The sequence below is a fragment of the Panthera uncia genome, chromosome D4 (assembly GCF_023721935.1).
Source record: "Panthera uncia isolate 11264 chromosome D4, Puncia_PCG_1.0, whole genome shotgun sequence".
NCBI lineage: Eukaryota > Metazoa > Chordata > Mammalia > Carnivora > Felidae > Panthera > Panthera uncia.
In genome coordinates, this window is record NC_064807.1 from 57,688,267 (window position 1) to 57,711,535 (window position 23,269).

The 23,269-nt window shown below is 45.3% G+C and overlaps 1 protein-coding gene across 2 annotated transcripts in view; it reads left to right on the forward strand.

Annotated features, from left to right (window-relative positions):
* Positions 1-23,269, forward strand: part of FRMPD1 (FERM and PDZ domain containing 1) — a 49,211-nt gene that overhangs the window by 22,263 nt on the left and 3,679 nt on the right. The window contains exons 5-15 of one of the 2 annotated variants that reach the window (XM_049626700.1): positions 1,037-1,171; positions 2,632-2,739; positions 6,775-6,870; positions 11,692-11,817; positions 13,144-13,263; positions 14,302-14,438; positions 15,542-15,668; positions 15,813-15,908; positions 17,780-17,962; positions 18,807-18,954; positions 20,746-21,552. In XM_049626700.1, coding sequence (XP_049482657.1) covers positions 1,037-1,171; positions 2,632-2,739; positions 6,775-6,870; positions 11,692-11,817; positions 13,144-13,263; positions 14,302-14,438; positions 15,542-15,668; positions 15,813-15,908; positions 17,780-17,962; positions 18,807-18,954; positions 20,746-21,552 — 2,083 coding nt within the window. The remainder of the gene's footprint in view (positions 1-1,036; positions 1,172-2,631; positions 2,740-6,774; positions 6,871-11,691; positions 11,818-13,143; positions 13,264-14,301; positions 14,439-15,541; positions 15,669-15,812; positions 15,909-17,779; positions 17,963-18,806; positions 18,955-20,745; positions 21,553-23,269) is intronic. The other variant, XM_049626698.1, reaches the window with a different exon arrangement.

Genomic DNA, 23,269 nt, shown 5'->3' on the forward strand with positions numbered 1-23,269 from the left:
CCCAAACCATGGCACCCAGAAAGGAATACAGCTCCACCTACGGTCAACTGGTGAGAGTACCCAGGGAACAGAGAGTGTATTTCCAACATGCACCAAATACACTTGTGAAGCCCAAGATTGGGTTAAGATTTTAGTAGGCCCAGTCACACTCTTGACTTGGGTGAACCTTATGGTTGACCAAAAACTAAGGCTGGTTTTCAAATGAATAGCTTCCAAGCCCCCATCCCATGCCGTGCAATTGATTTTTTTGATCCTCAGTGCCACATTTCACATCAATTCCTGTCAAATCATGTTGTTTTGGCCCAGTGTTCTGGCACGCTGAGGTTGTACCATCCAGAAATTACAGAACTGGAATGCCGTCATCAGCTGTACTCATTCTCACTTCCTGCCAGGGATCCACCTCTTCCCACGCTTCTCTGACTTCCTCCATTACCCAGCCAGTTGATTTTCTTTTCTGATCCAGCTCTGGACTTTACTCTTGCAGGATTGCTGTCTCCAAGGTGGAACATGATAACAGTTGTCCGCCCCACCATGGATTCAAAAAGAATCTTCCCCCCCCCCCCCCCGACCCTCGTTTTGCCCCTGATTTCTCATTCCTTTGAATCTTAGGGTAGTGATGGTTTTACCTGTCACTTTAACCCATCACTTTACTCTGTTCCCTTCAGCTCTGGATATCAGGGCTGTCAAGCCCTTCTTGTACCCTCTTGTGTTTGTTCTTCGTGATTTTTTGGCCTCTGGCCCATAGTGGCACCTGCTCCTCAAGTTTCCCACACATCTCTTTTAGATTTCCTGTTTCTTCATCTTTCCTCCCAAATTTCTGCTGCCTGAGATCTGATGACACCTTGTAGCTCTGTTTCATTCACAGGTTTGGTAAGTACACTTTCTCTGATTTCATCCAAGGCATTGATAAACATCATTAATGGAGACTGAGCCAAAGGGAGCCTGAGTTGCTTAGTTAAAATATCAGGACAATTTTGAGAACACGTCAACTAGTTTTGAATCCTCCTAATGGCTCTGCATCTGGCCTTCTTTACAGGGGGATTATAGGAGACCTTATCAAACATTTTGCAAGAATGAAGGAATACTACTATATCCACAGGACCCTGCCTTATCAATCTGGAATCCCATCTTCAAAAGAAAAATGAACTTGGTTGGCTCTGACTTATTCTTGGTAACACCATATTGGTTACTAGTGATCAATGACTAAAAAGCTCTCTGACCACCTCTTATCTTGGATTTTGCCAAGAAATAATAACAAACTTTATCAATCTGTGTTTTCCTTAATCTTCCATGTTCATTTTCTGGGAAATTTGATAATTAACCAGCTTTAGTCTCCTAATATTTTTTCTGTTTTCTTTTTTGTGGATGTTACTAAGTCTCTCATCCCCTAGCTTCACTGGTACAGGTGTCTTGAACTCATTCAAAGAAGTCTGATAGTTTTATCACCAATTTTGGGTTGTAACTTTCTTTTTCCCCTTCTTCTGTCTCTTCTGATTGGAAAATCATTCTGCTTGAAGAAGAAAGAAAATCAAGGTTAAGTAATTTCTGGAGTTGAGGGATCACCACACAGGTTTACCTCTTCCCTGGGAACATTGCTATTTCCCCTTCTCCTTTTACTAAATTTTTTTAAAAACTATATATTTGAGATACTGAATCATAGTCATGAACCCTATTATTCCAAGGCTCTAGTTACCTATAATATCAAACTTCAGGGTCACTTCTTCACTTCATGTACTTAATGGCATTGGTCTGTTGGTATCTGAGGCTATGAGCATTGTCTCCAGTAGTTTCTCTGGTTGCTGTTATCTCTCTTTTCCCTCAGCTACACAATATGTGGTCCAGAGCTCCATCCTGAAACTCGTAACACATGGAAACATTCTAGAGCCTGGCCTAAAGGACTATCCAGACCAAGGAAACACAGCATGCGAGGCTGGGAATAACACAGCAGGATTCCATCCAGGAACATCACATCCTGTTGGTCTAGGTCATACAAGTTGCTGTTCATTGTGTCACAGTTTAACCTGATACAATCTAGCCCGGGGCTTAATTACATACTCATACCAAACTGTGATGACTCTACTTCTGGGGAAAGAGGGCACCACCCAAAAGATGAGAAGAGCAAAGAGGGCCAAGGATAAATCACAAGGGTCAGAGCTTCAGGGAGCCCTGGAGGTTTTTGGACCCAACTCTAACATTGTACATAGGAAGACTAAAGACCAAAGAGGAGCGATAATTTGGCCAAAGTCACACAGAGTTATTTTGTCTTATTTTACACACAGAGAACTGGTTTTCTTCCATAATAATTTGTGTTTGAGTTAGGTCTTACAACTGTTGAGTAGCAGAACTTGAGTCTTCTTGTTCACAGGCCATTTCTTGTCTTTGTCATACACAACCATTTCACCACCATACTGAATCTTCAACTGTTCTCAGACACATACGAACATTGACTGGGTTGGGATCCATAGACTTTATGAAAAGAGTTCTTTGGTGAGATGCTGTCCTTCTCTGTGGGTTTTCATTGAGTCCTCACCAGCTGTCAGAGGTTTTGCTTTTGTTTTTAAGAAATGAGAAGACGTGTAATGACTTTTACAAAAGTCCTGTTCTAAAATGTGTCATGTTAATGTTTTGCAGGGAGTCCCCAAGTCATCCTTCCTGACTGAGGAGAAGAGAGCTCGGCTAAAGACCAACCCTGTGAAGGTGCACTTTGCTGAGGAAGTGCTTGTCAGTGGACACAGCCAGGTCCGTCACTAGTTAAGGGGTTGAAATTACTCTGCATGAAGCTGGTGAGCTACCTCCTGGCACCTACCTCCTTGAGACTCTGGAATCTTGCAGCCCAGAGAGGATACCAGGGGAGTGCAGTGGGTTTGCTAGAGGTTCTGAGCACCCTCAGTAAGATGCCTGCAGACCACGGACAGGGAGAGCCAGGGAGAGAAGCACTGGGTGTGGCTTTCTTTTGTTCTGTGACTCCATTCTCTTGCCCATGAAATGTCAACAGATTGCAAATACTAATTTCTTATTTTGAACCTTCAAACTTAGTGTTCCCTCTAAAGGTTGATATTGATAGTAGTGATGGTAGTGGTGGGGATTGATTGGCTTTCTTTTCCCCCAAGAGCCCATTATGTGTTTAACTTCTATTATGTGAATCTAAACTTTTTGGATACATAATCCTTGGTCATCACAATACCCTGCAAGGGAGGTATTTTAACACAAGAGGAAGCAGAAGCTGAGAGAGTTTAAGACAATTAACCTCTCAGATCACATAGCAAGAAGATATAAGAGCCCAGGTCTGTGTGACTTCAGTCCTTTTATTTTCCATTCTAACATACCATCTAGTCCTTTTTGATACGGAGAGATCCAGGATTAGGGGAGGACAAATTTGTAAAGGAAAAATATTGGTGGAGTTTATGTTTTTAATGTGGGCTGTTGGATAAAAGACTTATTCATAGTTTACACATTTTCTTCCCAATGGCCTGAAACTATTGCCATTCTGCATTCAGCAATCAATATTAGATTTTGAAACTTTCAAGTCAGAGCTTGTCCTTTTCTGGTCTTCTCACCATAGAGATCTGCACATGGAGAGGGGTGGCCATTTTAACAAAGGGTTCCGGGTGAACTGGTTCACCTCTGCAGAACACTTATTTTCTACCTTGCCTGCTACTTAACAGACCACACCTTCATTAGACCTGAGAGTGGAAGGTGGATTTGTTCATGAAGGGGCCAGTGGGAGGCCTCATGCATTAGAAAAGGTCTGAGATCCTGTCACGCAGCCATTTTTTATCTCTGTGTGTGTGGTTTTTAAAAAAAAATTTTAATGTTTGTTTTTGAGAGAAAGAGAGACAGAGCATGAGTGGGGGAGGGGCAGAGAGAAGGAGACACAGAATCCGAAGCAGGCTCCAGGCTCTGAGCTGTGGCCCCAGAGCCTGATGTGGGGCTCAAACTCACAAGCAGTGAGATCATGACCTGAACTGAAGTCAGGCACTTAACCGACTGAGCCATCCAGGCGCCCCTCTGTGTGTCCATGCTGGTGGAAATGGATTGAACCTCTCTAGCAAATTAAATTTAGATTCAGTGTGTATTTTTTAGGAGTAATACACAGTGATGAGAAGTAGAGGCTAGAACCAGTTCACAGGACAGGTAGAGAATAAAGGTTCTGTGGATGTGAACCCGATCACCTGGATCCTGTGTTAAAATGGCTCCCATTCCCTGCTTGCTGGTATTGTGAGAAGACCAGGTACAGACAGGTTTGACCCGAACTGGCTACAAAAACTGGTTCAGAATTTTGGTAAGGGTGGGAGTTTAGAGAAAGAGCGTTCTAAAAAGGTGTCTCCGGGGAGACTTGCGAGTCAGAGCACCAAGTTTCTGTATCAGCCACGTAAGGCAGAGACAGCAAAACCAGTGAGAGTTCATCACTGTGACCTACCTACTCATCCTTTCAAATGTTTAAAAGATGATAAAATTGGTTGTTAACCTTTCCTCCTGAAAGCAGGATAAGACACCAGAAAAATTTTAAATAGTCAGCTAACATTTGCAAAATGCTTAACTTTGCTAACGGTTAAGACCAGGTGTGGACAGGTTTGACAAATAAAGAAAAAAAAATGGAAGTCCTGATGCTGAGAAAGTAGCCACAGTCATGCACTAACTGGTAGCTTTGTACATTGGTTTCATCTTTTTTGTGTGGGGGAAAAAACAAAGCATAATGAATGCCATAAAAAGTGGCCAAAGGTTCACATTGCTATTACTTTAGTCTATAAAATAATTCAAATTAAAATCCATGTGTTTAAAGATATCTATAGTACTGATATTTAAAATAGAAAAAAAAATTAGGGACGCCTCGGTGGCTCATTTGGTTAAGTGTCTGACTTCAGCTCAGGTCATGATCTTGCAGTCCAGTCTGTGGGTTCAAGCCCCGCGTCGGGCTCTGTGGTAACAGCTCAGAGCCTGGAGCCTGCTTCAGATTCTGTGTCTCCCTCTCTCTGTCTGCCCCTTCCCCTCTCATGCTCTCTCTCTCTCTCTCAAAAATGAATAAACATTAAAAAAAATTTTTTTAACAAATAAATACAATAGAAAATAGAAAAAAATTGAAAAGAATGTTAAATGTCTAGGGCCGAGGAATGGTTCAATCAATTCTGGTATTTCAAATCAATAGAAGATTTTAAGTCCATTAAAATGATAAACATTAAACCCACATTAAAAAGTGTATATGAGGGGCGCCTGGGTGGCTCAGTCGGTTGAGCGTCTGACTTCAGCTCAGGTCATGATCTCACGGTCTGTGAGTTCAAGCCCCGCATCAGGCTCTGTGCTGACAGCTCAGAGCCTGGAGCCTTGCTCAGATTCTGTATCTCCCTCTCTCTCTGCCCCTCCCTTGCTCAAAAATAAATAAAAATATTTTTTAAAAAAAAGTGTATATGAAATACGTGTTGAATAAAAAGTGAAAATAGAAACTGTGCATGTTCCGTTACTGCAGCTCTCTAAAACTGATTTACAGGTATAGATAAAAATGGAAAGAAACCTTAGAGAAAAGTAAATGGTGGTAGTTACGTGATGCTGTTATGGAGGTATTTTTTGTAAGTGCCAAATAATAAAATCTCAAGGAAGAAATTTTGCCCTTGGGAAATCCGAAGTGAAGGTCATCCTAAACACCCGAAAACAGAGAAGTGAGGTGATCACAGAGCAAGCAGTTTGAAATCCCTCCTCCCTGATTGTGACACAGCATGGGGATCTGAACTCATCTCTTTTTCCTCCATAAAAATACTGTGTCTTTTTTAAAGTTATAGAGACTGATGAGTGTGCGTCTTACCTAAAAGATACAAGTGCCCTTATATTCAGAAGATACATAATTCTCCTCTGAAGTAGACTGTCAGTTTTTTGGGATGTTTTGTTTTGTTTTGTTTTGTTTTGCAAAAAGATGATAAGCTTCTCTACCAGGGTGGGCTTTATACCCAAACTCTTTGCAGAGATTATACCTGGGAGCAATTTTAGCTCAGATCTTAGGGACTCTAGAACTGCTTGCTCACTGATTCTGGAAGGACACCAACCCCAAGGGCCCTCTTTATTTACAGCTAAACACTCAGATGTCCCTTTTTTATGAGACTAGCTAGTCCTGGGGGGATTCTTGAGCCCAAAGGGATCATTCCCTTGCCTTGTCCCACTGCAGGGATTCTGGCTGGCTTGGGGTTACCAAACACAGATTATTCCTGTGCCTCCTTCCTAAAAACAACCCTCCAGGTGTGGCAGAATCCCTTGGGAGATTCTGCAAGTCCTGGGCGATGGTTGGGATGAGTGAAGGTGGGGAGCAGCCCTCTGCCCTTTGGGAATGCAGCAGGAAAATGGGGGGGGCACTCTGAGGTAGTTTCCCACCCCATTCAGCCCCCCAGCTCCCCCAAGGGAAGGCTGTCTTGGAGAGTGTGCATGCTTGTCATCTGACTTATTAAGCTGTATCCCATAAGGCTAGCAACCAAAGATACTTAAGTGGCAGCTGATGGCGGTGGGGCCTTATTCAGGCTCATGCAGTGCCATCAGTGTGCTCACGGCAGGGCTCACTCCTCTCCACCCTTTCACGTCTGACACTTCTAGTGAACGAAGCGTGCCTGTCTCTGTGTGACATAGACCTGGTCCATTGGAGAAGTCTCCAAATGCCAAGAAGCAGCCCACATCCTGGTGAGGAGGCTAGGGAGGATCCTGCTCTCTGCACCAAGCAGGGCCAGGGGAGCTGAGGACTAGTCACACCCAGGGGAGAGGAAGGGCCAGTTTCAACACTACTTTTGTGTTTTCTAGGGTAATTCTCTGCTGTGTATGCCCAACGTGCTCAAGCTGTACTTGGAGAATGGACAGACCAAAGCTTTCAAGTTTGAGGCAAACACAACTGTGAAGGTATTTAGAGTAAATCTGAGTCTTTTTCCCAAGGAGAATTTGCTGGCTCCCAGGACCCCCGGGCATCTTGCCCTGAAGCTGTCTTGGTGCTCTTACAACCGTCACGGTCTGGGCACCTATAATAAGCCAAGCACCGTGTTATCTCATTAGTTGTACAACTACCCAGCAAGATGTATTTTTATCACTATCTTCCAGGGGAGGAAATCCGGGATCAGAGGGATGAACCCAAGGTCCTATTACAACTTGTAAACCTTCACCCTTAACCACTGGGCTCCCTGCCTCTTGTATGTGACCCCATTTGCTACCCAAAAGACTAGTGCAGCCAAAGACTCAAGCAGTATGTCAGAGTGGGCCCAAGAGTCTGCATATTCTGTTCTGGGGTGAAGTCAGTTCAACTTCTTTTTGACAGGCTCCTCCGTATGAGGATGGGTGGGAGGAGGTGCTCGGGGGGGGGGGGCAGGGGAGAGGTGTACAGACTAGGTAAAGTGTGGTTTTGTCTTCCAGAAGCTTGTAGTCTAGTTGAGGGAGGTTGGACATTCAAGGAGCTCCCAGGTCCCCGGCAGGATGAAATAAGGTCTGCAAAGAGAGGGACAAGGAAGTACTCTGCTTGCAAGGGAAAGAGCACCATCTGCTCCTTCCTGTCAGAGAAGACTTTGCAAAAAAACAGCTGGACCTGAGCTAAGCTTTGAAGGGCAGTCAAGAATTCAGTAAGGGAAGGTGGGGACACGACTGTTGGCAGGGGTTGGGGGTACTAATGCACATGTACTAATGCAGAGAGCCAATAAGACAGGCATTGCCCAGGAAGTAGTAATCTATCCAATGACACTGGACCACAGGCCATTTTCTTTTAGGAGGAGTGAGAGAGGGCGCAGGCTGGCTGGGGACGGCGTTGAGTGACATTCATAGAGAGTAAGGGATGGCACAACAGTTTCTGAACAAGAGAGTAAATGGTGTTAGAGTGAGGCTCCAGTGAAGAAGCAGACAAAGGGGTTCAGGTGGGCAGCTATAGATACAGTAGCCAAGACATACACACGTACACACACACTCACACACAGGTACCCCCCCCCCCATGCACACATATGTGCATACAACCAGTGTTCCTCTCTGTCACCTTCCTTTGGCAATTCCTAGAGCTGCTCCAAATGCCCTATCCAATTCTTGCCTCAGCATGACTGAGGAGAAGCTGGAGAAAGCCTCTCTGCACTGGGGAAGACCAGACTCAGAGGAGGAAGAGGAGGGAGGAATGGATTTGTTAAGTGTTTACCACATGTCTGCTTTCCTGGGCACTTCCTTGTGTACTGTCTCCTTTAATGCCTCCAGTAACGTTGTAAAGTGATGAGTATTATCCCCATTTTGCACATGATAACACAGGCCCAAGAGATGCCCAAATTGTCAGGGTCAACTAGCTCATAACTGGCTTCAAACTTGGTCTATTTCTGAACCCTGCATCAGAGCTTGCCACACTACCATTCTGCACCAAAGTTTTGCAAACGAATTAGACAAGGTTTCTACTCCTGTCATCTTTGATCTAAAAGCATTGGAGTGGCGGGGGGGTGGGGGTGCGCCTTGGTGGCTCAGTCGGTTTAGTGTCCGACTTTGGCTCAGGTCATGATCTCACAATTCGTGAGTTCGAGCCCCGCATCGGGCTCTGTGCTGACAGCTTAGAGCCTGGAGCCTGCTTAGAATTCTGTGTCTCCCTCTCTCTCTGCTCCTCCCCACTCATGCTCTGTCTCTCTCTCCTTCAAAAATAAATAAAAACATTAAAAAAAAAAAAAGCATTGGAATCGGGTGCCTGGGTGGCTCCCTTGGTTAAGCGTCCAACTCTTGATTTCAGCTCGGGTCATGATCTCATGGTTCATGGGATCGAACCTCGCATTGGGCTCCGTGCTGACAGCATGAAGCCTGCTCGGGATTCTCTCTCTCTGTCTTTCTCTCTCAAAATAAATAAATAAATAAACATTAAAAGAAGTGCACTGGAATGGAAGAGAATGATTTATTTAGAGTGAGCCCCGCTTTGGTGGCCAAAAAGACTTTGAGATGATTTATAATAAAAGCACACACCACAAAGGAATTAGATCCAAGATGATAGGTAGACAGAGTTGGGGAAATGAGCAAGGATTTAGCTGGTAGAATACTGGTTAATTTTACTTTCTCTGTAGTAACCAAAATTTTAAAAGCAAGTCTTTTAGTTCTTTATGACAGAGAGGCTTGAGGGAAGATACAAACAAATCCTGTGGGTCAAAAAAAAAAAAAATTTACTGTCAGTTCATGATTGACATGAACTTTTCTTCCTGGCTCCCTTACAAAGGGGAGCAAAGCTTTTACCTTAGAAAACCCACTTTCTCTAAGTCTAGAAAAATAATATATCATTCAACCCAGTGAACATTTGTGTGCCAGAAGAGCTGTCAGGGATAAAGAAACAAATTCCTCAGTGTCACACCCAAAAGGAGCCCAGAGATATGGCGTGGGGCCTGGGGGGGGGGGGGCGGGGAGGAGAGGAGACCTGGGGCTAACTCAGTGTAAACCGAGGCAGGTGCAGTGTGCTCAGGGTCATGACAGTGGGACATAAAAATGGTGTGGTAGGGGCACCTGGGTGGTTCAGTCGGCTAAGCGTCCGACTTTGGCTTAGGTCATGATCTCACAGTTCGTGGGTTTGATCCCCACATCGGGCTCTGTGCTGACAGCCTAGAGCCTGGAGCTTTCTTTGAATTCTATGTCTTCCTCTCTCTCTGTTCCTCCCCCGTTCATGCTCTGTCTCTCTCTCTCTCCTTCAAAAATAAATAAAAACATTAAAAAAAAAATTTTTTTTTAAATGGTGTGGTAAGGCTGCAGGGCACAGAGACCTGCCAGCTGGAGGGCAAGGAAAAACCTCCAGGGAGGCTGACTTGGAAAGATAGACAGACTTTTGACAGGAATAGGCCATGAGCGGTGTGTGAAGACAGCATCCACGGGGAATGGGGAATGGCATCTACAAAGACCCAAAGTTGGGAGCTTTGGACAAGAGGACAGGGCTTGTGAGCAGAGTGCATTGGAAGAGGCAGCAGAAGATCAAGTGGGAGACGTGGATTGGCACCTGATACTGGAGAGCTTTGAATATTAAGCTGAGGAGTTTGGATTTGGCCTAGTGGGCCATGGGGTGGGGGAGGGTATCCCTGAATATTCTTGAGCAAGAGAGCATAATCAGTACACAGCACAAGGTTTAGACAACTTCCTGTAGATCAGGGGTCAGCAAACTTTTTCTGTAAAAGGCCAAAATGTAAATATTTTAGGTTTTACAGGCTGTAGGGTCTCTGTCACAGTTCCTCAACTCTGCCATTGTAGCAAACAGACATGGCTGTGTTCCCATATAACTTTAATTACAAAACCAAGCAGGGGGCTGGATTTGACCTATGGGCTGTGATTTGCCGACCTCTGCTCTAGATGCAAGGTGGAGGTCAGATGGATAGTAAGGTGATCACTAGCATACCACTCTGCAAGGTGGAGAAATGTGTGAGCTCAAGGCACAGTAGACACTGGAGGATGGAGAGGGAGACAGAGTCAAGAGACGGCCTCTCCATCGAGGCCAGTGCAAAGCAGGCATTAGATTAATGTTGAGTTAGATGGATTATTCAGGACTTGTTCTCACTGGTGAGTTATGGAGGGTGATGGAGCAAGTAGAAAGAGGATTCAGACTAGCAGGTAGCACCTGAAGTTTTGGCACTTACTAAACCTGAGCTTTTGGCAGGACATCTCTAATGAGTCTGTGATGATTATTGATTCATTGAGTAAAGGTTTATTGAACGTTACTGAATCCCAGGCTTTGGAGATCTAGTGGAGCACAAGAGAGGCAGGGTTCATATTCTAAGGAGTTTACCATCTAGTGGGTGAAAGACAGTAAACAAGAAAGCACATATTAGCGGCTAGCAGGTACTGAACACTTGCCTTCTGCTAGGTACCATTCAGGCAGAATAAAGAATTTAACCAGGGACACACAACTGGTAGTGGTGGTATGGGTCTAGAACCCATTCACTTAACTTTATTATACAGTCTCTTACTAAAGAACATAGCTGTTATTTAAGCAAATATTAAATATTGATGAGGGAAATAAACAGGATCTTGGGACAGAGAAGGGAAGGGTCAATCATATTTAGATACAGTGACCAGAGAAGGCATCTCCAAAGAGAGGGAAACAGCTTTGTGAGGAGTGATGGGAAAAGTGTGCCAGGCAGAGGGAACAGCATGTGTGAATGCCTTGTGGTAGCAAAGACCTTGTGATAACATAGGGCCACTGTAGTGAATGAAGGAGAGGAATGTGGCATGGCAACTCTAATGGTTCAGCAGTAATTATCATTCCACCCTACCAGCCACTCTGAGACAGAGGCATCATTATCCATTTTTCAGGAAGAAACTGAGGTTCAGAAATGTTAGATTGATTTCCCAGTTGCAGAGCTGGGTAGGTGGTGGGATTCTGTCTGGTTAGCAGTTGAAAATGCAGACTCCAGCGAGAGTATGAATCCAGAGACCTTGAAGAGAGGCATGAGCCTCCAGCACATGGCTTCAGCCTTCCAAGAGACAAGAGAGGATGACTGTATGGATGTGCTGGAGCCCCGAAGAGAGGGGAGCAGTGGGTGTAGGGCCATGAGGGGTGATGAGAAGTCCCTTATGTAGCCTGGGAAGATCCAGCTGCCTGAGTTGGCAGTGGACCCAGCCAGCACAGGCTTTTTTCTCCCCAGCTGCACCAAGAGGCAGAGAAAAGGTCAAGGAGGTCCTCCCTGCTCTGTGCCTGAGCACGACGGCCAGCCTGCTCTTTGGGTGACTCTTATGTCTCTCTGTGCCTGGCAGGACATCATCCTCACTGTGAAGGAGAAGCTGTCCATCCGAAGCATGGAGTACTTTGCACTGGCCCTGGAAGAGCAGTACAACATCTCACGGCTGCACCTACTGCATGAGGAGGAACTTATCCAGCAGGTATACCTGCTCCTGGTGAGGAGAGCCGGGCTGGGCAAGCTACACAACTCAGCCAGAATCTTTGGGATAGGGGCCAGCACATCAGCACTTTCTCATGCCTTCACTCAGCCTGGGGATAACAGGGCAAAAATCAGGACTGATTTTCTTTCTTTTTTTTTTTTTTTCAACGTTTTTTATTTATTTTTGGGACAGAGAGAGACAGAGCATGAACGGGGGAGGGGCAGAGAGAGAGGGAGACACAGAATCGGAAACAGGCTCCAGGCTCCGAGCCATCAGCCCAGAGCCTGACGCGGGGCTCGAACTCACAGACCGCGAGATCGTGACCTGGCTGAAGTCGGACGCTTAACCGACTGCGCCACCCAGGCGCCCCAAGGACTGATTTTCATATGAAGTATGTGGGGTCCCATTTTGCAGATGTGGAGATAGTGACTTAGAAAGATAAGATGACTGGGGTACCTGGGTGGCTCACTCAGTTCAGCATCTGACTCAGTTTCGGCTCCAGTCATGATCTCCTGGTTTGTGAGTTCGAGCACAGCACTGGGCTCTGCTCTGACAGTGTGGAGCCTGCTTGGGATTCTCTCTCTCTCCCTCTCTCTTGGCCCGTCCCCCATTTACTCTCTCTGTCTTTCTTGAAATGAATAAATAAACTTAAAAAAGAAGATAAGGTGACTTACTCAAGGTAATGAAACCAATAGAGCCCCATCTTTTGCTTCCAGCTCTGATGATCTTTGAAAAGTCAGAGAAGCATTTCTTACTGGGTCTAAGCCCTTTTTCTGAGACTTACCCCTAAGCTGGTCCCTGATGGATTGGCAGGGCATAGTCTGTCTGTAGCAATCAGTCTTTCAGCCTTTCAGTGATTTGTCATACCAACTTTTTAACATGTCTGTTCCATTAGCATTGAAAAAGAAAATCAAATGAAATCCCCAAGATAGTTGAAGTAGAAAAAAAAAGTGAGGTGCATAATATAACAATGTATACTATACTATTATTTGTGGAAAATAAAATAATACACATATATAGAAACATACACATACACACACACACACACAGTCTCTGAAGGGGCATATAGGAGACTGGAAGTAGATTTCTTTTGGAAAGGAGAACAATTTGATGGGGTCAGTGGGAAACTTTGTTCTTTTGAGCCTTTTACATTTTATACCCATGGGAAAGTCAAGAGCAAAGGTCTGCAGCTGTTTTGGGAAACACTAAAATTGAAATCTCTGAGGACTTTCATTATCTCCTTTTTTTTTTTTTTAAGTTACTTTGTGGAATAGCTGTGAGAACAAAGGCAGTTAGAGGATTAACTATGTCCCTTACCCATTGCAGGTGGTAGAAAGGGAGGAGTCACATGACTACCGCTGCCTCTTCAGGGTGTGTTTTGTTCCCAAGGACCCCCTGGACCTCCTGAAAGAAGATCCTGTGGCCTTTGAATACCTCTACCTGCAGGTGACTAGATCTGCCCTTCCTAAAATAACAGTGGTTTTTCTCAAAGATGGCACATTGGGTGATTTTGAACATGAGCTTAAGGCGGTTAAGCAACTCCCTGGTAGGGATTATCTTTATCTAAAGAATAGGCTTGATTATCCTTCAGAATAGTTGCTGTCTTAGGATATTTGCTATGTATTAATGAAATTTAGGCTTAGCCCTCAATGTGGATGATACATTTTCTACTAACATTTAGAGCTACAGTTTTTTATTGCTTCGAGTGGCATTAGTGCTTCAAAGCCTTATTTAGTTTTTTAAAATGTTTATTTATTTTTGAGAGGGAAAGTGAGTGTGCATGGGGGAGAGGCAGAGAGATGGGGGAGAGAGAGCATCCTAAGCAGGCTCTGTGCTGTCAGTACAGAGCCTGACACAGGGCTTGATCCCATTAACCGTGAGATCATGACCTGAGCCGAAATCAAGAGTTGGATGCTCAACTGACTGAGCCACCCAGGCTCCCCTTCAAAGCCTTATTTTAGAAACGATGAAAAGGAGTCTTGGGAAGCTCCCATGATTTTCCCGGGCCATGCATTTGATGGCAGAGCCAAAAATTGGCTCCTTGACCCTTAGCCTGGTGTTCCCCCTACTTTGCCTGCTTGGGTGAGATGTATCATGTCATTTTTCTGCTGATGAAAAAAGAATCATTTCCAAGGTATTGCCATTGTACCAATGAGGTAACTCAAACTAGATGAGTTAACTTGCCCAAATCTTACAGAAATGATGGCAGCAAATAATACCAAAACTAGTTTATATTTGTGTAATGCTGTGTCCTTATGCCTCCTTTCATACGTTATCTAATTTAAACCTCACAGAAACAGCGTAAGGTAGACTTGACTGCATTTAGCAATGAGAAGACACCAATGTTCAGAGTCTTAGTAAGTCAACCAAGGTCACATAGCCAAGAATTGGCAGATCTGGGTCTCAGAGCCTTTCACCTGAAAGAACTAGGAACACAATCCATGTATTCTTGTTTCCCAATTCCTCTGATGTAATCTCTTCTAGAGCTGCAGTGATGTGCTCCAGGAGCGCTTTGCGGTAGAAATGAAATGTAGCTCCGCGCTCCGGCTCGCAGCCCTGCACATCCAGGAGCGGATCTACGCATGTGCCCAGCCGCAGAAGATCTCTTTGAAGTACATAGAGTGAGTGGCAGGCGACTTCTACGTGCCGTCAACAGCAGCTGGGCTGCATTTATAACTTGGCTGGCTCCTGGCCAGGATGGCCAGATTCCACAGAAAGATGATACTCACCAACCTGCCCATCTGTCTGTTGTCTTTCCATCCATTTCCCTCCCCGCTGTCTCGGACCCAGCCCAGCTCCCCCAGATGTCAGAATCTGGCTGCGCACTTGGGGGCAGAAGCCAACTGCAGATAGAATGACACAGGATCCCTTTGTAGATTCCCAGTTCCTGAGAGAATGTCTTGGGATATCCGTTGACAACATCAGTGTAAAGCTCTTCTGAGGGCAGAAATGCCTTGGAAATTAATCTTGTGTGAACCAGTTGTGTGGTATTATATTCCTATTAGAGCAGTTTCAAGTCCTGGGATTCCAACACGTCCTGGTTCGTAGGCTAAGTTTTCATTTTTCTCTGGGAAGCATCACCCAGGTTTGCTAAGCCATTCACCAAATCTCAACTGTGTCCTGTCTGGGCATCAAAATCAAATGGGGAATCATAATTAAAACATAAAACAGATCCTTGACCCTATTCCTGAAATACTGGGTTAAATCTCTAGGGAATGAGACCTGAGGATCTGTATTCTTATCCAGTTTGTTGGAGAATTTTGAGGCTGTTAGGCTGGCACCATTCTGAAGCATAACCTCAAGGATTCACAGGTGCTGTGTGAGAATGTATTATACATATGTGATCAATATTTCTGATATGTATTATAGTAAAAAAAAAAAAAAAGATGGAGATCTCTTCTTATTAACAGAGTATCATACCACACCAAAAGCAACAAGCTCCCAGAAAAATAAGTGGGGCTTAGTTCCTGAATGGCTGGGATTTTTGTGGAGAGAGTACATGCGTATTAAATATATATAAATATATGATATTTAATACATAAAGTTATAAATGCATTTTATGTATATTTACACACACTTATGTATACATGTAGATTCTTCTGTTGAGAAAGAGGCTCATAATTGCAGTGTTCTGGGAACACTAAGTTCCTGAATGAAGTGTAATTATGCTCTTCATTAGAGCCAGGTGCACTGTAAAAATGGTGTCTCCGATATCTCATGGCAGGAAGGACTGGGGAATAGAGAACTTTATATCTCCAACTTTACTCCGAAACATGAAAGGCAAAGACATCAAGAAAGCCATTAGCTTCCACATGAAGAGGAACCAGAATTTGCTGGAACCCCGACAGAAGGTAATGTTGTGGCCTCTGATGACACCAACCCTTCCCCTCCCCCAGCTGTCTGTTGTGAAACCTCAGGGAAAGCATTTTCAACATTGTGTGGATTTTAGGCAAGTGAATAACTCTAATTTAAGTCTTTGTTTCCTCCTATTTAAGCAACTTATTTCTGCTGCCCAGCTTCGTTTAAATTATCTACAGATCCTTGGGGAACTCAAGACGTATGGTGGAAAAATCTTTAATGCTACTCTAATGGTACGTATGACAGAAATGCAGATCTCTACTCTTAGAAGGGAATTTAGAGGTCCTCTGAAGATCAGTGTACCTTTTGGCCTAAAAGTCCTGAGGACCTGTCAGGTATTTGTTTGGGAAGTGAAATATGACACCATTGGGGAGTGTGTATCATGCTTGGTGCCAGCCCTCTGGCAGATGCTGGGGGAGGCAGAACTCAATAAACCTTGATTTCCACCCTCAAACGATGAAACAAAGTACCCAACAGACAAAAGAGGCCATGAGAAAGGCACAGGACTACTGCTGTGGAGTTTGAAGACAGAGGGTACTGCTGCTGGCTTCTGGTTGAGTATGGGAAGGAGGACGGATTAGGAAAAAGCAAGAAGGTTGGATTGACCAGATTTCAGTAAGGAGGAAAGGCATTCTGAGGGGAGGGAAATGGACGAGTTTACTCTGGCACTTTGGGTATATAAAGGCAAAGTGGAAGAATTGGAAATCATGAAAGAAATATGAAAATGTATGATTGACTGCTAGGCTATGGCCCTGATTGTTCATAAGGGAAGAACTACAGGTGGATCTGAGAAGGGAAAAGAGAAGCAAAAGAGCCCTCTCCTTTGTTACTCATTCCTCCCCCAGCTTTCTTTTTGGAGCCTGGGCCTGGTGCTCTGTGCTTTTCAGCAGTCTGTGACTGGTGGGCTGCCTCTCACAGGAACTCTCCCCCACTGCACTGTTTAGGCAGCCCCAGAACCCTCCAGCACAAAACCACACAATTTGCCAATTAGAGATTTATGTACATATATAAATGTATATGTACGTATATATACATATACGTACATATACATATATATACACGTATACATACATATATATATACAAATATATATATATATACATACATATATATACAAATATATATACAAATATATATATATATATATATATATATATGTATAAACAAAGCTCCTTTCAGTATATTTGGTGTGCTTCTCAGTCATTTACAATGATGGGTCAGATTAATCAGATTGCTGACCTAACAATGTAGGTAGAAAAAGGGAATCAATGTTTTGACAGAAAGGAAGAGTATCTGATAGGGGAGGGGAAAAATAGTTGAGTCTTTGTATGAGTAGGTGACAAAAGGTTGGAAAGGAGACTAGATCCACAGAAAGGAAGGCTTAAAGGGCCAATGGGCCCTGGGCCAATCCTATCCTCTCCCAGCTGTCAAGTTCCTGTCCCCAGTCTCCCTTTACTTGTCCTACCTAAGGTAAGAACTGGTAATGGGAGAAGCCAGCCACATTGAACTGGCTTAGGATGCTTGCTGGACACTAGGGACTCCCAGGGAACCTAACATGAGTACAACACTTGAATACAAATAATTATGGTAAGAAGTCACAGCTCAGTGCTATCAGAGCTGTGCAGAGGCTGTGGGGTGGGAACGACATGGAGGAAACGGACTACTCTGGCTTGAGGAGACAGATCAAGCGGATGTTTTCCATAGGCAGTAGGTTTTGATGGAGTCTTTTATTTATTTTTTATTTTATTTTATTTTATTTTTTGATGGATTCTTTTAAAGAGGGGTCAGGATTTCACTGGGACACAGCATGAATATTGGCACATGGGTGTGAAAGCACAGGTTGTGTTTGTGGAACAGGTGACAGCCCCATGGTCTGGCTCTCTATTGGGAAAGGTCTTGTGGGAGATATATTTATACTTAATATAGCCGTCAATGAGGCCCAGATTAGGCTATTGCCTAATTTAGTAGTCTAGGAAAGAGGTGGTGAGGGAGGACCTGAAATCAAAATCAAGGAGTTGGCCAAGAGGGATATCATGTCTTACATGTGCAATGTGTTTTCACTAGCTTGTGAATGAAAACTAATTCCTCTTCCACCCTAATGCAGTTACAGGATAGAGAATCCTACATTGCCCTGCTAGTTGGAGCCAAGTATGGGATTAGCCAAATTATCAGTAGCAAACTCAACATCATGTCCACACTGGCAGAGTTTGCAAACATCAGCCGTGTAGAGCTGACAGAAGAGTCTGAGAAAGTGAGCATGGTCAAAGTGTATCTTCAGGATGTCAAGGTAATGCATGGGGAAGAAATTTTGAATCCAACTTCTGTAATTTGGGACTAAATCATTCTAGGGTAGTTTATGAGAGTATAGATATTAACAAAGTCTAATATCCAGCATTTGCTTAAGAGGATGAGTTGTCCATCCTGTACCATCAAAAGGAAAATAATGAACATGGTGTGTTTTCTTGGGAGGGTCCTAAGATAATTTTTGTGTGTAAACTGAGCTTGGACTATATACTTTCCTGACGGGTTCAGAAACTTAGATGGGAGCACCACACGATTTTATCTCATGTATGGGACCCAAATGGCTGCCCAAGAGTTTTGAGTGGCAGCAATTAAAATGGATAAATGATGCGGGGTACTTCCTGGGCCTCTCTGGAAGGTCCTACATTTACCCTGCCTTCCTTTGCTTTAATTCTGACGGGCTCAAGGGTGGTGCTTCATTTTTCTCATCACCCTCTTCTTCCTTCTCCATTTGCTCTCCTTTTCATTTTCCAGGTCAGGTCTTGAAGGGGCCTCACTGTATGAATGGTCAGGGTGGGGTGGGGTTGTTGGGATGGGGAGGCTGGACTAGGGGATGAAGAGGCAGGAGACCTCATAGAGATTCAATGGGAGGAACCCACTGTGTGTAAGTGAGTGTGTGTGTACATGTATGTGTGGTTGTGTGTATGTGTGCATGTATGCTTATTTCAAATCTTGCAGGTGAGAATATGAGATACCAGGAGGCCTGCCTGTGGGCCATGGCTGGATTTACTTGGAATCTCTCACTGGCCCCACATGGCCTTGTTGTCAGTCTTCAAACTGAGGCCACTATCCCTTGGCCCTTTATCTAAGAACTCTCTTTGACTTCAAAGGTTCTGACATTGCTGCTGGAATCCAACAGTGCAAAAGACCTAGCCTGCCTGATTGCTGGGTACTACAGGCTGTTTGTTGACCCAGTTACCTCCATTTTCCTCTGGCCAGGAAACAAACAACAGGTGCACCGGGTATCTGCTGAAGAAGGTGAGGCTTGCTCCAGTAAGGGCAGGCCCTTTTCATAGCCTTAAGGGAAGGGGATGAATTGAGTTGAACTGAGACTTCCACCCAAGTGGATGAGAGCTATTTTTCCATTTATTTAATGGTGAACAGTTGATTTTTCTAAAGTCCTAAATGGAGTTTTCTCTATGTATCTGAGAGTCCCTGAAAGCCAAGATAGGCTATTGAAGGTCTCCGATTCCCTGTAGTATTTCCTAAAATCGTCTCCAAAATCCACTGTATTTTGTCTTTATTTACTGGCAAAAAAGATGTCATTCATTTATTCAGAAAGTATAGATGACCATTTTTTATTCCATGTGTATGTGCTCTTCTGCATTTTCTTGAATTATAATAGAAATTCTCAACCTTACATGTTTAGAAAAAGGGGATACCTGGATATAGAAGGGAGTCAAAATCATATATAAGAAATGAGGTAGTGGAGGCCAGATAAGATGATCAGTCTCCCAGGCCAGCTCCCAGTTTCTATCAGGCTTTTGCTTCAGCACTATTGATGCAGCATTTTCCCACTGGTTTGCTGATAAATGTTGAAACACTCCCACTACAGCTAATTCCAGGCTACCAATATGATGTCACTGAATGTGGAGATGGGAAGAGATACTCAGTAGCATAACATTATATAGCATTCCTCCATTTGGATCAAATAGACATAAATAATCTCAAGAGATCAGATGATAGTAAGATAAAGTAAAAAATAATTAGTGATGAGTTTTTGGTACTTGTTGTTTTGGTTTTAACACAGTTTATGAACATGGGATGATACCTTAGAGTCTAATCAGGTAGACAATGCAGAGTGGCAACAATTGTGAAGGTCTGCTGGCGGGAGGGAGTACTGCTGGGGCAGGTGCATGACACCAAGGGCAAGGTCATGATCTGTTGAAGCTCTCTATAGTGGCTGGAGCATGTGAAGCCTTCAGGGGATGACCAGGCTGTTGAGGAGGGGTTGGGGCCACACTGTGAGGGGTGACCAGGCTGAGGAGGAATTGGGGCCGCTCTGTGAGAGGCCTTAACCCGTGGGAGAGCTTAGACTCTTCCCTGTAGGCAGAGGATGCCATAGAGGGGGTTTAAGTAGAGTGTGATGTGAACAGAGAGAAGTTTTGAGAAAGATCATTCTGGAGGCTAATGGTAGAAGAGATATTGGAGGCCTGGCTCAATGCCCCCATCCTTCCAACCATGAATCCTTCCTGAGTACCAGCAGCTAGCTGGGTTTTCACCTCCCTAAAAGCTCCATAGCACCAGGGGGTCCCCAAGGCCGGGCTTCAAAATGGTGCCAGCCTACCCACCTCAGAATCCCACAAAAAGTTGCTAAGAATACAGATTCTCAGCCCCCACTCCCTAGATATTTGATTTATTATATCAGGGATAGGGCCAAGGATCTGTTTTGTTTTTTAAATATGATTCCCCATCTGATTTTGATGCCCAGACAGGACAGAGCTGGGATTTGAGGAGGGGCTTAGCAAACCTAGGTGATGCTGCCTGTAGCAAAGTGAAATCCAGCCACATACCTCCGTGCCTCCATGAACACATAGCTCTCCTCAGAAGTAACAATGTCCCCATTAGGCAGTTCAGGTAGATGTGGGAAAGGAGCCCTGATGTGTGGGGAGAACATGGAATCTGGAGGCCCACAGGTCCTGTGTCAGCCAGCACAGCATGATCTGGGCAAGCCACCCTGGAGAATTGGAGGGCAGGCAGGGTAAGGGTGGGAGGACACAAGCCTCTGCTAGTCCCTGAATATAACCCCCGGTGTCCCTTGTGTTACAGGCTATGAATCCAGGGCGTGCAGCGACTCTGAGGAGTCCTCTGAAGTGGACTGCGTGCTGGAGCCTCTCTCCGACAGACACCTGCTGAAGCTGGGCCCCTGCAGACCACTCATAAAAGAGGAGCAGCCTCCTGGGGACAGCCCCACACCTGAGGTGGCCAGGAGGGGCCCGAGCACCTCCGGGGCCAGCAGCATGACAGATAGTGCTGAGTCCGAGGCATCCGACTCAGCCAACACTGAGAGCCGAGGCTGCAGGACCAGTGGCTCCAGTGAATCCATGGATGCCCTAGAAGAGGATGACTTGGACACTTGCTCCTCCAGCAGGTCTGGCTTCTTCCACTCTAGCTCGCCGGGCTTCCCAGAGAGTCTTGATTCCAACAGCCAAGAGGAGAGAAGCAGTATTGAAACCAGTGGCTTCCTCTGTCTCCTGGACTTGGCCCAGAGAGCCAACCCTCCATGCCAGAAGACTGAGTTTTCTGAGAGTCCCGCTCCTGAGACTTTCAGTTGGGGACCAGAACTGAGTGCGGTCCGGCTGGACCCCAGGCTATATGAGGACAGTCGGACAGACTACTATAGCCTGTGCTCCAGTGTTTCCCTGGCCAGCCACCAGAGCGACAGCTCAGAGAGCACAGCTTCCCGGCAGGGTGGGGGCCTGGCAGCCTGGGGTCAGCAGGGCTGGATGGAGGCCCAGCCCAGCTCCACTCTGGAAGCCCTGGGCCCACACCTGCCTCTGGCCTTTGAGGATGGCAGCTCAGATGAGGAGTACTATGACGCAGCCGACAAGCTCACACCCCCAGATGCCCTCTCAGGTGAGCCCTCCCCAGCAGGTCTGCACAGACTCCAGGCGGCTTCTGAATACCCAGCAGGGGCAGGGACCAAACTTGAAGCACGCTCCTTGTCCTTGTTTGAGAAGGCCCACCCGGGCTCAGCGGACCAAATTATATGTGTCATAACTTCAAGTCAGGGGTACAGGGGAGGTTCAGGGAACTGTGGGCCAGCAGAGATGGGAGGCACCAATTCAACAATGGGAATCAGGAAAGGCTTCCCAGAAGAGGTGGCAGATGTGCTGGGCCTTGTGAGATGGACAGAATTTGTATTGAAAAGGGTTTGACAGGAGTCCTCAGCGGAGGCAAAGTGGCTGTGTCATTATTGACCCTGACTCTATATTAAATGGGGCTTTGAAGTAAGAAGAACCTGATAGGCTGCTGGTGGCCCCTTAAGGGACTCAGACGTAAGAAAAGGCCAGGGATCTGTTGGTCATGTTTCTTTCCAGTTCCACATAGAATGACTTCCTGAGTTGATGTGAGATCCTTACAGGACACGCGCGCGCACACACACACACACACACACACAGTTGCACACACCATATACTGAAGGGAAAAAATTAAGAGAATAGCACGCAGACACTGATGGTGAGTCACTCACTAGGAGCTGGGGAAGCTGCAGCTCATTTATTTCTGGGTCAGCCCTTTCCTGTTGCTTCCTGCCCTCTAGTGCTTTCCCGTTGCTTGTGGGAGAAAGGCCAGCTCCTTAGCAGCCCCTGTGAGGCCCCTCCAGGTCCTCTGTGACATGGTCCCTTTCTGTCTCCTTCCTCCTGAGCCCTCTTTCTGCATACCTGCCACACAGACCTCCTTACCGTTCTTTAAAAGTGCCAAGTTCTTTCCTACCTCTGGCCTTTACACGTGCTGCTCCTTCCGCCTGAAACACTACTCACCCTGATCTTTGGCTACAAGTGCCTACCCATCTATCAGGCCCCACGTAGAAATTCACTTCCTCTGGGAAACGTCAACCAGACTGTGCCAAGACTGGGGCAGGTCTCCCCATCCCTTTCACGTGTTTTCATAGCACCCTGGGTACTTCCTGCCTGCACTTAGCACTGCCTGTAATTGTATATTTATTCGTGTGACTTTTGTGTTGATATTTCTCTTCCTTACTAAACCAAGAACTCCTCAGAGTATAGGGACTGTGTGTTATACACTCACCCCTGGGTCCCCAGCACATAGTACCTGGCAGTTTTGCTAAATGAGTAAACAAATTCTCTACCATCTACCCTGAGTTTATTAATTGGCTGTGCCCATAAAGAAGGAGAAACTTATGAGCAGATTTGCACTGTTCTCCAAAGAACCCAGCCAACTGCCATCCATGCCCCCAGCTTTGCCCAGCTGGGCCAGCCATTGTGCAGGGTTCAAAATGGGGGCACAACAGAGACCATCAGTCAAGGCCTTCCCATATAGGAATCTAGCCAGGGAAATAAAGTCCATACTGGACATTCCCTTTTTTTCACAAGGAGCCAATAAGGGTTCTGGTCTGAGCCCTGATTCACTGTGGGAGTCTCTCCCTTTTTAGGCCTCAGAAATGCCCTTGGTGAATGGCTATAGGTGGCCTAGGGCAGCAGCTCTAAAACATGGGTGGGCATCATAATTACCCAAGGGACCTGGTTTAAATACCACAGCTTCTTAGCTTGTAGCCTCTGAGATTCTGATTAAAGAGGCCTGAAGAGCAGCCTAGAGTTGATAAGGTTTTTAA